This window comes from Rhinopithecus roxellana, chromosome 22, assembly GCF_007565055.1.
Source record: "Rhinopithecus roxellana isolate Shanxi Qingling chromosome 22, ASM756505v1, whole genome shotgun sequence".
Classification (NCBI taxonomy): Eukaryota; Metazoa; Chordata; class Mammalia; order Primates; family Cercopithecidae; genus Rhinopithecus; species Rhinopithecus roxellana.
In genome coordinates this window covers 4,830,741-4,844,785 of record NC_044570.1, presented here as the reverse complement: position 1 = coordinate 4,844,785, position 14,045 = coordinate 4,830,741, and the positions used below count along the sequence as shown (strand labels likewise).

Below are 14,045 nucleotides of genomic sequence, written 5' to 3'. Positions count from 1 at the left end.
TCTTATCATGTTGCCAACTTGGTCTCAAACGATACCTGAAAATAGTTTCTAAAGTAGTATTTGCACTTTAGTGCTTACCTGGGTTTCATCTGATTCACGTAACCTCCAGGGCTTTATTCAAACTGAAATGTGGAAATAATAAGACTTTTTCTTGATTTTTTTTCACCAGAAAAAGCTCAGGAGCCCTGGCCATGGTCCAAGTGGGGCTTAGTCATCTTCTAGATTCTGCCTAAGCTCAGACTATCGGCATTGACTTTGCCATAACCTACCTAGGTCCCAAGGGACCTCTAGGACCTGGGTTGATCTTCTTGAAGTAGTCACTACATTTTCAACCCCTGATCCTTCCTCTTTGCTTGGAGAAAAGTCTGGAACAGTAGAAATTTATACAACTATATGACTGCTGGCGACCTAGTTGGTCGCTTTTGAGGGGTGAGCAATGAAGAGGACACTGGGATGGAATAAAATCATGTTTGGAAAGAGAATAGCATCCTCTCTTAAATAATAAAAAATCTGTCCTTCTCTTCACCATACTTCTCCCTCTAATCTAAGCTAAATTTGGTAACAAACAAACACAAGCACCTCTTCTCTGTTTTCCATCAGGAAGTCCTGGAATTCTGCAACAAAAGGCATCTGAGCATCCTACAAGTGAGCACTTGTGCCAAATTTTGCCCCGAGCTGAGTGAATTCACTTTTTGTGTAGAGCCCAAGAAAGCTATGGGGGAGGCTGGCTGTAAGACGACAAATTCATGGGATGTGAATGCCAGGGAGAAAGAGGAATATCTTGAACACCAAAAGTTACTTCTGGCCCTCCTTCAAAATGTTGATTGATATTTTGTCTCTTGTTTCTTGCAGGGTGGCCTGGGATCACATTTGGTGTGCCATTTACAACAAAAGGATACTTGGGTGCAAGTGGAAATCTTGAGTCACTTTGAGGAGTGTTACACAACGCCCTGTGTCTTCAGCCAAGTGCACCCTTTCCTTTTCTGGCTCCAGGGAGTGCCATGGCCTAGAAAGGCACCCTGGCACCAGCAAGGGCCCATGACTGCCTCTGATTCCGTGTCCCTTTCAGTCTCTACCTCTACAGATGCCTCCGTTTTTACCTCCTCTCCCATTTCTATTCAACGACACTTCCTCTCTCTGCCTTAGCTCAGAGTAAGTCTCAAAAACCTGGTAGGAAAAGCAAAGGAAGAAGAAAATGGAAATAGTAAAGAATAGAGGGAAGGAGAGGGGAGATAAAGCTCTTCCTGAGAAATACATAAGTTTTCTCTCTACCAAATCATAAAAATTATTTTACTTATGGGTTACAAAGGCATTTCATACTACTATTCAATTTCCATAGTATACCTACAGGTTACTTTACGATGTAGATCATATAACATGATTATTATAGTTTTCTTAAATGTGTATTCTGATACTAGATAAGTAGAATGGATTGATCAAGTTCTCATGGCAAAAGATGAATAGGGCTAACTTTAAGACACACTCTCCTGACACAAAGACATTTCCTTACTACCACACAGTAGCTTCCATTTGTAACAGTTCATTTAAATTAAGTATATTTAAGTTAAGCATATTATGATGTTGGGAAACAGCATAGTAGTTGGTAAGTAGTGTGTTTTAGGTGCTGGTGTACTAGCTGTATTACATTGCGATTATCACATTCCCCCTTCCCTTGGCTATCAGAAAACCTATCACAACATTAGCAATTGATATTTCACATTACTGTACTTCCACTTATTTCCTTGGAAATTGAGAGATCTCTTTTGGTCTTATCTATTAAATGTGCACTTAACCACAGCTATTTTATAGGTACCACTTATTGCCATAGCTACAGTGTTTAATACATTTAAAACATAAAAGAGGCCATAATTATTTTCTCACATCCTCCAAAGTCTAATTCAAAGACAACTACACTTAAGATCTTAGTTATGCTTCTAATTTTGTCTGTATTTCCTTACCCCTTCTATAAACAGGTTATCTTCATCATTTTTATGTCTCTGTCTTCATATTAATGAGCATTGCTTCAACTCAATTTCCTAAGGAACTCTAAAATAATTTTTAAAATATGAGCTCCTTCCTGACCCTCAAACCTGAATTTTCTATTTAAACTATTGGTTTGATGTCTCACTAAGATTGTAAGTTTAGGAAGATAACCCTGCTCCAATTTAGAGACAGGTGCCTTATCTCTGAATTTTTCATTATTTTTCTAATAACCTCAAATTATTGCATTTTTTGTTGCCTGTTTACTTCAATGACTTCTAAGTAGCTAAAATCATAGCTATATAATTGTTGCAGTGGGGGAGAAAGCTGGAAAGACTCCCAGTATTCTGATTAAAGAAACTTAAGCTAGAACATAAAGAAACTATGCACACTGGGGTACCACTGAGAGTTGTGAAGGTGTCTGCCATTCTACTGCATGAAAGATTCTGGTTGGTGAGTGGGGCAGCAAGAAATGACCTGTCATTGCTACTACTCCAAGCTGTCCAGACTCCCATTCGACTCTTAGCACCCTTGGGTTATCTGAAGAACCTCAATAGTTCAGAATGCTGGCTCTCTGGGCCACAAATTATTTTACCAGGTCAGCAGTTACTTTTCTTATTAGGGTAGCAGTTCTAAAAAATGAGGTTCATATTTTTTAATATTACAGTTCAATGAATAACCATAATCACAATTTATACATTTCTAGTTATAAGATATTTCATCTACATAAAAGACTCGCTAGGAGATTTGTTTTTATTTTATAAGATGATGGTTCTATGATAACTTCACAAGATTTTACATCTGAAAAAAATTATCTGAGGATCTTTCTCTGTACAGTCAATTTTGTAAACCAAAGTAGTGACAATTTGCTTTCCAACTCTTTGCTAACTTCAAAACAAAGGAAAAGGGTTTTTGTTTTGTTTTATTTTTAGCTCTTTATGAAAATGAACCTGAACTTGACTTGGAATTTGGAATTTAATAAGTAAAAATTTACTTGTTAATTTTGATGAGTGGCATTTAAAAAGTGATTAAAGAGTGGCGAGGCTGTCTGCAGTGGTTCACTCCTATAATTCTAGTACTTTGGGAGCTTGAACTGGGAGAACCCTTTCAGCCCAGGAATTTGATACCTGCATGGGCAATATAGCAAGACTTCATCCCTAAACAACAACAACAACAACAAATAGTCAGGTGTGGTGTTGCACACATGTAGACCCAGCTATGTGGGAGACTGAGACAGGAAGACAGCTTGAGCCTGGGAGGTTGAGGCTGCTGTGTGTGAAGGTTGTGCCAATGCACACCAGCCTGGGTGACTAAGCAAGAACTTTTCTCATAGAAAAGGGGGACCAGGCATGGTAGCTCATGCCTGTAATCCCAGCACTTTGGGAGGCTGAGGCCAGTGAATCACTTGAAGTCAGAAGTTTGAGACCAGTCAGAACAACATAGGGAAACCCCATCTCTACTAAAAATACAAAATTAGCCAGGAGTGGTGGTGTGTCCCTGTAATCCCAGCTACTCAGGAGGCTGAGGCAGGAGAATTGCTTGGAACCCAAGAGGTGGAGATTGCAGTGAGCTGAGATTAGGCTGCTGTATGCCACACTGAGTGACAGAGCAAAACTCCATCTCAAAAAAAAAAAAAAAAAAAAAAAAAAATCACTGGAAAGACAACGAAATAGACACATGTGCAATGTAAAATGTTAATGGTGATAAAATAAACTGAATTTCTTTGTATAAGTTATACATACAATTTTAAAGTGATGAGACAGTGATAAAACAAATCATGGTCTTATCTCAACACTTAGTGATTTAAATGTAACATATGTTCTTTAGGATATTTATAGTTCATTTGTCTTTCTAGGACAGACCTATGAGAATTCAGAAATGGTAAAGATACAAGTGATAGAAGCTTGCAGCTGTGCCCACCTGGTCCCTGACAGAGGCAGTTCCATTGTTGCTTCATTACTCAGGCCAAAGACTCTAATGCAAATGTGGTACACAATTTTTTTCTACTTACCTGATAGAAACTGTAACTTTGTCCCTATATAAAGGGTATACAACGTATGCCTAAATGATAAATGTAAATGAATCATTGATCAGTAGGGAATCATTTTAAAAGTTTTTAATTACAGAATAAAATCTCTAAAAAAAATTTTGTTGTTAATCTCTGAGTTTTCTTACATGGGTTATTAATGTCTAGCCATACTAAATATCTAGTATGCTGCTGTTCAAACAAATTAGACATTATATATAATGTCCGTATTCTAATAATAGTAGCTTTACACTTCAGAGTTTAAAACAAGTCCAACCTTTTTCTATTTCCCCAAATAAAATAATTTTTAAGGTTTAATCACCAAAAAATATTACTGATTTTTTGTAGTAGTATTTTTGAAGGTATTTGATCAGGTTGATTTAGTTATGTACTTATGTATCCCTTTCTTCTGAATACATGTTTTATTATCTACTTACTACAGCTAAGTTTAAGAATTTGGAATAGGGATTTGCATCCAAATTCTATGTTTTAATTTACAGGAGTCAGTGAGTCCAGGAAGTGCTGTTACATTGCAGACCAATATCTGGCAATAAGGAGTTGGAGACAAATAGGCTTCACCAGCCTCAAAGCTGCAGCTACTACAGTGAGTCTACACTTCTCCTGGATGTTATCTACTTCAGCAAAAGAAGGCCACCCACTAAACCAGGCCCTTATGCCTTGGGTGGAAACTCCTAAGTCCTCTAGTCTCCTTAAATAGCCAAACACACTGCCACTTTCTTCAATAATATTGCAGTCCTGAGACTGGTAGCCTAGTGACTATAACTAGTGATGCTATAGTCTGGTCACAGTACAATCAAACACCAAAGCAACAAAAACAAAAATATTGACTTAAACTTTCTAAAATATATCTAAATATCCCTTCAATAAATATGTTGTTTGTTTTTTGTTTTGTTTTGTTTTTGTTTTTGTTTTGTTTTTACGTAACAACTGCTTTCTACTTACTTTGTGAACTAATGCTTGGCCTTGGATTGTTTTCATTCTTGAAAATGATTCAAAAGTGTATATTTAACGTGACAGTGAATACAGAATTTCCTGTGTTAGCAAGTAAAATGTTCAAAATGATGCAAAATACAAATGTGAAATTGTAGTTGTAAACTTTATTAGTCTTTCAAATTATATTTTCATACCTACTCACTCACACAATTTTTTCATAACAATATGCATGTTCTCAGGTGGGGGAAAAACAGTATCAGACTTGTTGAAGAATTTATCAAAAAGAAAATGACAATATTGTACAAGGTTTAACCTATTCACAATACCATATTTGGTGAATGAAAACATTACTCTTAAAATTCTATGAAGTATTGAGTAAATAAATAAAATATATCATTTGAATAACTCTAAACTATGTGTACATGAAGAAAATACAACAAAGATTAAATTACATAAACCAACAAATGAGGCTGGGCATGGTGACTCACATCTGTAAGCCCAGCATTTTGGGAGGCCAATGTGGGTGGACCACTTGAAGTCAGGAGTATGACACCAGCCTGGCAAATACGGTGAAACGCAATCTCAACTAAAATAAAAAAATAAAAAAAAAATAAATAGCTAGAAATGGTGGCATGCACCTGTAATCCCAGCTCCTTAGAAGGCTAAGGCAGGGGAATCGCTTGAAGTTGGGAGGGAGAGGTTGCATTATGCCGAAATCATGTCATTTCACTGCAGCCTGGGTGACAGAACAAGACTCCATCTCAAAACAAATAAGCAAACACACACCCTAAAAACTAATGAACAACAAAAAAATCTGTACTAGAAAAAGGGCTCACAGGTAAACACACATATCTAAAAGGAAAAAAAAAAAATCCTCTAAAACAAAAGTTCCAGAAGGGGCAAATAAGAAAACAAATTTAACACCTCACATATAAAGTATAAATAGTAAACTGAAAAGAACCACTGGGCCAAAAATCAAAATTTACAAGTAAGTATTCTAAATGAAGCTGAAAGTCCCTTAAAAACTTTCTAGTCTGTGTCCATATATTGCAAAAATGATCATAAAAATTGCCAGAGAGTAGAACAATAAAATGTATCTTAAAACTTATAAACACATCAAGTCTCACATAAGAATTCTAGTGGAAAATTGATCTGTTTGCAGTTTTCATACAATTATGAACAAATTATAATTCTTCGTACTTAAATTCATTTTTTCAATATTCCAAGAAATTAAAATGTATACTAATAGTAGGTGATATAACAAAGCAGATCTTTATCAAGATAACTGACACTGGGTGTCCACACCTTTACTCAAGTGGGCCTTAATTCCCAGCCAGGTTCCCTCTCTGGACACACACTGAAGGTGCCCAGCCATTTTGAAATCTCTTCACATTTCCTCCCCTTGAGGAAACTCTAAAATACATGTAACATGAAGAAAATAGAATGTTTCCTCACACTGAAACCCAGTGTGGTCCTCCAGATTCCCTGTGCACTGGCCTGTCTTAATCTGGGAAGGTAGGGGAGTGGGAGTGAGGATGGCAGAGAGGAGAACCCATGTCAGGGGAGCCTGGGGTCATCGAAACAGAACATGAAAGGCCTGGGAGAACCATTCTGAAAGGATGTACACCTAGATAGGCCTCAGGTGGATATACGCATGGAGAGGGAGAGGGCCCTGGTTGAGCTCAAACTGAGCCCCAGGTAGCAGCAAGCCTTCGGGCAGGGGAGGGAACTGGCAAGTGATGATGAGACAGCTATCTCTTAAGCCTAGCTTCTCACCCATTGACCTTAGACACATGCATTGCAGGTGGTTTAGGGTTCCCCAATCCTGAAATGTGGTGTTACAGTTTCCTAATGGGCCTTTCTCTGCCAACCAATAGATGGCCTGGGATTGCTCACTGCAGTCTTCTCCATGATCTTTGGGTTCTCCATGGTGGGCACAGATTCAGGACTCAAAGTTCTCTCAGTTCCCAACCCTAGGCCGCTTGCCTGGCCTCCTCTCTCTCTGTTCCGTCTCTAATGTCGTCCCTTACTTCCTAGCGTAGTACTGCAAGGGATTGAGCCATAGGCCCTAGCTGATGATCTGGGGGACTGCAGAAGGGGTCCCAGGTCACAGGCCATGGTTCAAAGCCAGTTCCGAAGAGGCCAAGGAATGACCACTGGGGTCCTTTCCCATGATGCCCCACCATGACTCCCACCTCAGCAATCCTGCCAAAACCCGGGCAGTCATGTTCAGCCAACCAGCTGAACAAGCTCAAGTAGGTGATGTACTGACTGCAGCTGGATGCTTGACCTTCATGATCCCAGAACCACTGGACCGCAGTGGAATAAGACACCCTCTACCCTGGAGAAGAGGAGTCAGAAAGGTTCATGCCAAACCCACCCTCCCACACATCAACTCCCCTACCATGCTGGGAGGCACTCGTTACCAACTATGCCAATACAATACTCCTTAATGATCACTTCATCGTGTAAGTAAAGGTTGTGATGAAAGGAAATCTTCATCCTGCCACCAGTAGCTGGGACACTGAGTTCTTCCACCTGCCTGACCAAGAAGGAGAAACAGGATGGACTCAATGGGACCATTTCATCTAGCTGGGCTGAGGTGGCCTGCTAGCCAGAATAAAGCATGAGTTTCCTCTTTCCAGAGCTGCCACTGAGACATCCCGGGCCCCACGGGCACCTCAAACTGACTCAGACACTGGATCCTTCCCACAGACCCAGGCTCCCCAGCCTGACCTGCAAATCCATCAACTAGCAAAGCGGACCTCATCACAGCTTCTGACCCTGGCTGACATCTGGGTGTGCCAAACAATCTACCTCTGGTCAAGGAGCCTTGAGATAATTGGGTGGGTCATGACTGGTAACACCCTACAACTTTGCAAGAGTATAGAAAATGTGGAGCAGGGTTATCTCCCAGACATTTGGCCTGTCACCCTCCCTTGTTGATCCTCTGTTTCTGTCTGGGGAGGAGGCAATGTCACAATTGTGGTGGCATTTGGAATGGGTGGAGCCAGGCCAAGACAGCCTGTGCTGACCAGGTCCAGGAGGCAGAAGAGGTGGTTGGGGCTGAGGGGGCAGGGAGTGGGGTGATGTGAGGCAGCTGCTTCCTCAGCGTTCATGAGCTGCAGGAGGCCCTTGTATGCTGGGTGCTGGACATACTCCACTGATGTCCTGGTGTGCGGTGTCCTCTTATTCTGGTGTCCCGGAGGGATTGGCTGTCCACTTGAGGGAAGCCCTGTAGTTACAAGGGGCTGTAGGGTTGTGCGTGGCGCTCCCCATGGGTCCTGTGTGGGTGCAAAGGAGGTTATATATGCTCAGGGACTATGCCCGTTTGAGTGTAGCACTGGCAGGCAGAAGAAAGCGTATCTGGGGAGCTGGTGCCCGCCTTGTGGAGGTCAGCAGCCCCGTGCACAACAAACCCAAGTCTTGGGCACCTTGTGTTTCTGGGGTGAGCTTGTTGGAAACAGGCAGTGAGAGCGGTTCAATGGCTGGCATGGGCATGCAGACTCCCCTTCCTCCAGGAACTTTCCCAGGGAAACATGCCCTTTACCTTTGTTCTGTGTGTGAAGGGTCCCTGGCGCCCACGATTCTCCCTTGTGAGTGCTGTGCTTGGCTCCCAGTCCCTACGGTCTGCTCCCAGGGCTCCCCCAAGTAAGCTGGCCTCCTATCTGCAGAACCTCCCCTCGGTTCCCACACTGTCCCCATCACCCTGCCTTCTGGCTGACCCCAAGCACCTCCCTCCTGGCTCCTCCCCCATGCAGCCCCCACCCAGCCCCCATGACAGCTCTAGGCGCTATGGCCATCCCCTGCTGCCAGCCATCCGGAATGGGCAGCTTCGATATGGCTCTGGCCCAGAAGCCGGAGATGCCGTATGGCCTGGGGCTTTCATGTAGACCAGCTCCAAGAGAAGGACCTCCAGTGAGTCCATTGACGGCCCAGGTGTGCTGGGTCCAGGGCCAGGCTGTGCCTGCTGGTCCTCCTTCTGCCGATCCACGTCGGTTTCCTCCTCAATCCCCACCTCCACCTCAGCCATTATGTCTTCCACTGTCAGCACCACCTCCTCTTCTAAGGCCACTCCTTGCTCTGTGCCCCAGCTGTCCTCTCCAGCACAGCCTCCAGCCTGAACACGGTGCCCTCCTGGGTGCTCCCACAGACCCTGGCCAGGGCAGCCTAGCCCATCCCCGGCACCCCTAGACTCTGGGGACCGCTCCCCAAAAGGTCCACAGGCCTCGGCGTCCTGAGAACATAGTCCCACACCTACCTGGACCGAGGTTTCTGAGGAGCCCCGCCAGACTCACGGATCTTCGCACTCACCTGCGGCTCAGGTCCCCAGCAGGGTCAACTGCACACAGAAGCTCAGGAGCCAGAGGCTGAGGCCCTGGGCTTGCAGAGCCTGGCTATAAGGCACCACAGCCACTGTTGAGGGTGAGGGAAACTCTGAGTCAGCAAGGCAGTGCACAACAGCTTTCAGGCAGGCTGTCGATGGCCATCCCTGGTGGATAGCCTCAGGTTGCACAAGGCATATGTTGAGAGGCCCTTTGGAATGCTTCTTGGAGTACAGCATTCTCCCAGAGGAAGCGTGGTGCAGGGAGCCTGTTTTTGCCTAGACCTGCGGGAGTGATTGCCTGGGTTCTGGTCTCTGAAGCAGACAAATTCCACTTCAGCAGACTCAGGCAGCTTTCCTCCCACAGCCTGCGGAACCCACTTCCCCCAGGCCATCCCTGCCGCCCTCGCCCCAGAAGCCAGAAAGTTCTCCTCTGGATCTGCAGTATTCCGTACCATCCACCTGGCCTGCCTAATAAAGTGAGATGTCTCATGTATTTCCTGTGGGTCAATGGTTTGCCACTCAGAATGTCAGTTAGGGCACAGGGCTTCCACACCCACAATTCTGAAGGCCACGCAGCACTACCTGGCACAAGTTCCGAGGGCTTCTCAGAGGATGCTTACCCCAGGAGGCTGGGGCTGAAGACCAACCTGGGGCAGCAGATCAGCAAAGCATCCCATTCATTTCTGCCAGATCATGTTGTTCTTTCGGAGTAACCTGTACTTCCAGAATAAAGTGATTACCAAGGAATATCTCGTGAACATCACGGGTGACAGGTGGCTCCTAGGATGGGTAGTGGAAGAAGGTGGGTGGATCAGTGCCAACGTGTTCCAGCCCCCTTCCCAAATAATCCTTGTCTGTAGAATACAGGGCTTCTCATTCCACTCCAATTCAGTGGTGCCAGGATTATGAAGTTGAGGCCTATCGCCGCAGACACAACAGCAGCGGTCTTAACTTCTTCAACTGGTTTTCTGACCACAACTTCGCCGGATCCAGTAGGATTGCTGAGGTGAGTCCTTTCTGGGAAACATGAGGAATGACTCTTGTGTGATCCCAGCTGCCCGGGTCCCCAGTCTGAGTTCTCACAAGGCCTTTTCCGATTGATTCCCCTGACAGATCCTATATGAGGACCTGTGGCGCAATCCCCTGCAATACTACAGGAGGATGAAGCCACCTGAAGAGGGAACAGAGATTTCAGGTGAGCCGTACAGTTGGAACTGGAGCTGTCTGATACCCAGGATAAGGGTGTTGACACACCTCTCTATTCAGGGAGCCCGGATGCTCATTTCAGAAATGTAGAACCTGGGGGTCGTTTTATCCATGTAGAAATTCCTTGAGAGGAAGACACAGCGTGACAGAATCCAGGACATTCATGGCATTGGGCTGAAAAAGACACATGAAACACTGCACTGCAAAGCAGGTTATAACTGTGGAGTCCTAAGCCCAGGGAAGCATAGTGCATGTCCAGACTCACTGAGAATTAAAGCCGAATTATTAACTTCAATTTGTGGCATTTGGTTCCATGGCTGTCAACCCCACCAACAGTCATCCTACCAACCCCTTAAGACTGGGTTCCCTAAATGTGCCTCCTTGTCACCCTTGCCACAGAACACAAAAAACTGTTTAGATCGATGGATTTTATTAAGCTATTGCCCTATCAGATTTCCATGTGCTTTTAGTGTACAATGCATCTTGTTGGCTGACTCCCATCGCAAAGAATACTGGGGATGGGGCAGGCATTGTGGCGAACAGTTTGGAACACATGTTAGGAGGAAGTTTAAGAGATCGCGAATGGGGAAGGGGTAGTCTTTTCTCAGCAGGCCCTAAAATTAAAACATTTTAAAGTATGGCTCAGAGGAAACGCATTTTGACATGCATTTGTGTTTCTCTAGGGGACTTCCAGATTTTTAGTTGAATATGATGGAGCATCAGACTTTACCGAACACAGCAGAACTCCTAAAAAGTTACTACAGTATGCAGGAAGTGAGTACTCAGCATGCCCTTATGCACAGGAACTAAAAGAAAAATAGGTCCGGTCACAAAAAATGCAGACAGGAAGAGGGGGTAAAATTGGATTGTATGGAATGAAAAATGAAAGGTATTGCCAAGACCAACTCAGTTGAGGAGACTCTAGCCCAGCGGCACTAGAGGAATTTAAGACACACACAGAAATATAGAGGTGTGAAGTATGAAATCAGGGGTCTCACAGCCTTCGGAGCTGAGACCCTCGAACAGAGATTTACACACATATTTATTAACAGCAAGCCAGTCATTAGCATTGTTTCTGTAGATAGTAAATTAATTAAAAGTATCCCTTATGGGAAACAAAGGGATGGGCTGAATTAAAGGAATAGGTTGGGCTAGTTAACTGCAGCAGGAGCATGTCCTTAAGGCACAGATCACTCATGCTATTGTTTGTGGCTTAAGAATGCCTTTAAGTGGTTTTGCTGCCCTGGGCAGGCCAGGTGTTCCTTGCCCTCGTTCTGTTAAACCCACAACCTTCCAGCGCTGGCATTATGACCATCATGAACATGTCACAGTGCTGCAGAGATTTTGTTTATGGCCAGTTTTGGGGCCAGTTTATGGCCAGATTGGGGGGGGGGCTTATTCCCAATATGTCCTCCTTCTTTGATTTGCAAATCAATAAAAGCAATAGCAGCTTTGTCACAGTGAGCTACTTCTTGCAGGAGTCAGGAACCACATCTGCAGACTTTATAGATAACAAAGCACCATTATCATTTAAATCACACAGTTTCCAAGTGTTTTTATCCATTTTAATGGGTTACTAGCTGCTAATCTCTCTGCAGCTCCTTTAAGTACTCTTCTTGACATTAAGGTCAGGTGTGCCTGGGATGCTTTAAGTATATTTTTTAATTGTGCAATATCCGAAAACAAGTTTGTAGAGTGTCTTTTAGAAGCTTTTTATTCTTTTCCAAATTTTGATCTTATTAAGAGCATGTAATAGTTCCCACAAATCCTTATGTTAAGCTCCTAGAGCGGGCCATATCATTTGAGGCTGAGGTGCCACTATACTGCCATGGTTCCAGATAACAGGAAATTTTGCCATACTTTTTATCATTTGTACCATCTGACCATTTCGTTCAGATCATCTGAACATAGCATGGCTGTGGCACACAGACTGAGAGGTGTAATTCAAGCTAAACATCCCCTTAGGGGACCAATTAATAATGATTCCATAGAAATCATTGCACAACACCTTTGCCTGTTGTGCAATGCAATCTTCATAAGCAAGTAAATTTATTATTTATGGCCAGGTTCTATTTTGTTTACAAATAGGTTTTCGAGGTGCTATGTCTCAATTATAGGAGCAGATTTATTATGGTATATAATGAGATCAGAAAGCATGTGTAACTGTGTCATAGAGTGATTATATCCAGGCATTATTGCCAGCCAAGATTGATAAATATGCTCAACAAATATAACTGTTCTCTGTGTCAGCCCTTGTTGAAGGAATACTCATGGCAATGGTGATCACCACCATCATAGCTACCATTAATATCCTCATTGTGAGTGGTTGTCCCACTTTCCTTAGGTTTTCTTCCACCATCTGTGACAGCTTCTTGATATGTCCCCAGGTGGGTGGCTGTGTTTGACGAATGTTGCTCATGACAGTTGGGGTCCTCCTCAGCATCAGTCTAGATATGGATGCAATCAGGGGGTCCTCAGGATCCTCCCAGAACCTATGCCTCGGCATCTGGCTCATGATAAGGTTTCAAGTGTCTTGATGGTATACAGATCTGCTGTTGATGTTGGCCTGGAGAAACACAAGCATAACCTCTACCCCAAGTTATTATTTTACCTATTTTCCAACTTTTTTATATTGGATGTCTCCACCAAACCAGTTGTTTTGCTTCTGCCTTTGCAGTTGGTTTCTGTAGATGATGTTCAGCTGCGGATAGCATCTGACTTTTGGGCAGGCTCAAAAAAATTTAAAGTTAGTAATGCTAGATTCAGTTGCATCTGTGCAGTTCCATATTCTCTATTTCCCCCTTTCTGCTTTTGCAACTGCTGTTTTAGGGAAAGATTCATTTTTTTCCACTATGAATTGTCTTTGAGAATTGTATGGGATACCAGTAATGTGTTTTATATTCCATAGAGAAAAATGTAGCTAGAGCTTGCCTATATAGCCTGGGCATTACCTGCTTTAATAAAGGCTGGAATGTCCATCACCACAAAACACTGCAAAAGGTGACGTTTAACACAGGCAGAAGACTCTCGTCTTTTGCATGTAGCCCAGACAAAGTGAGAAAAGGTGTCCACACATACATGTACATAACCTAGTCTCCCAAATGAGGGAATATGTGTGACATCCATTTGCCAAAGAGAGTTAGTTTCCAAACCTTGAGGATTAACTCCTCCTGTAGAAGATGAGGAATGTACCATTTGGCAAGGTGGGCATCACTGGATAACAGCTTTAGCTTCTTTCCAGGTGATGCTGTATCTGCGTTTGAGACCAGAGGCATTAACATGGGTTAAATTGTGAAAGTGTCTAGCATTAGATATTGTATTAGCAACTAGGCAATCAGCCATTTGATTCCCTGCAGTCAAAGGTGATGGAAAACGTGTATGAACCCTAATATGAGTGATATTAAAAGGGTACATTCTGCTCCTAACTGCTGTTTGTAATTGGGTAGAAAAAGTCATCAATTTTTCATCTGTATGAAATTGTAACTGAGGATTTTCAATTAACTGTGTGGAATGAACCACATATGCAGAATCAAAAATCACATTAATAGGCAT

At 43.2% G+C, this 14,045-nt stretch overlaps 1 protein-coding gene and 1 pseudogene across 1 annotated transcript; both read left to right on the top strand.

Annotated features, from left to right (window-relative positions):
• Nucleotides 1-8,755: 8,755 nt before the first annotated feature.
• Nucleotides 8,756-11,393, top strand: LOC104681669 (testis-specific Y-encoded protein 3-like). The gene is made up of 6 exons (XM_030926324.1): nucleotides 8,756-8,954; nucleotides 9,652-9,763; nucleotides 9,947-10,053; nucleotides 10,148-10,293; nucleotides 10,401-10,482; nucleotides 11,177-11,393. Exons 1-6 carry the CDS (start codon nucleotides 8,756-8,758, stop codon nucleotides 11,197-11,199), a joined length of 669 nt encoding a protein of 222 aa, XP_030782184.1. The 3' UTR covers nucleotides 11,200-11,393.
• Nucleotides 11,330-14,045, top strand: part of LOC115895670 — a 9,529-nt pseudogene continuing 6,813 nt past the window's right edge.

Coding starts and splice junctions, on each gene's coding strand:
- LOC104681669 (XM_030926324.1), top strand. CDS start 8,756: ATGGCCATCCCCTGCTGCCAGCCATCCGGAATGGGCAGCTTCGATATG. Junction 10,054..10,147: donor ATATCTCGTGAACATCACGG/GTGACAGGTGGC, acceptor CCTTGTCTGTAG/AATACAGGGCTTCTCATTCC. Junction 10,483..11,176: donor AGAGGGAACAGAGATTTCAG/GTGAGCCGTACA, acceptor GTGTTTCTCTAG/GGGACTTCCAGATTTTTAGT.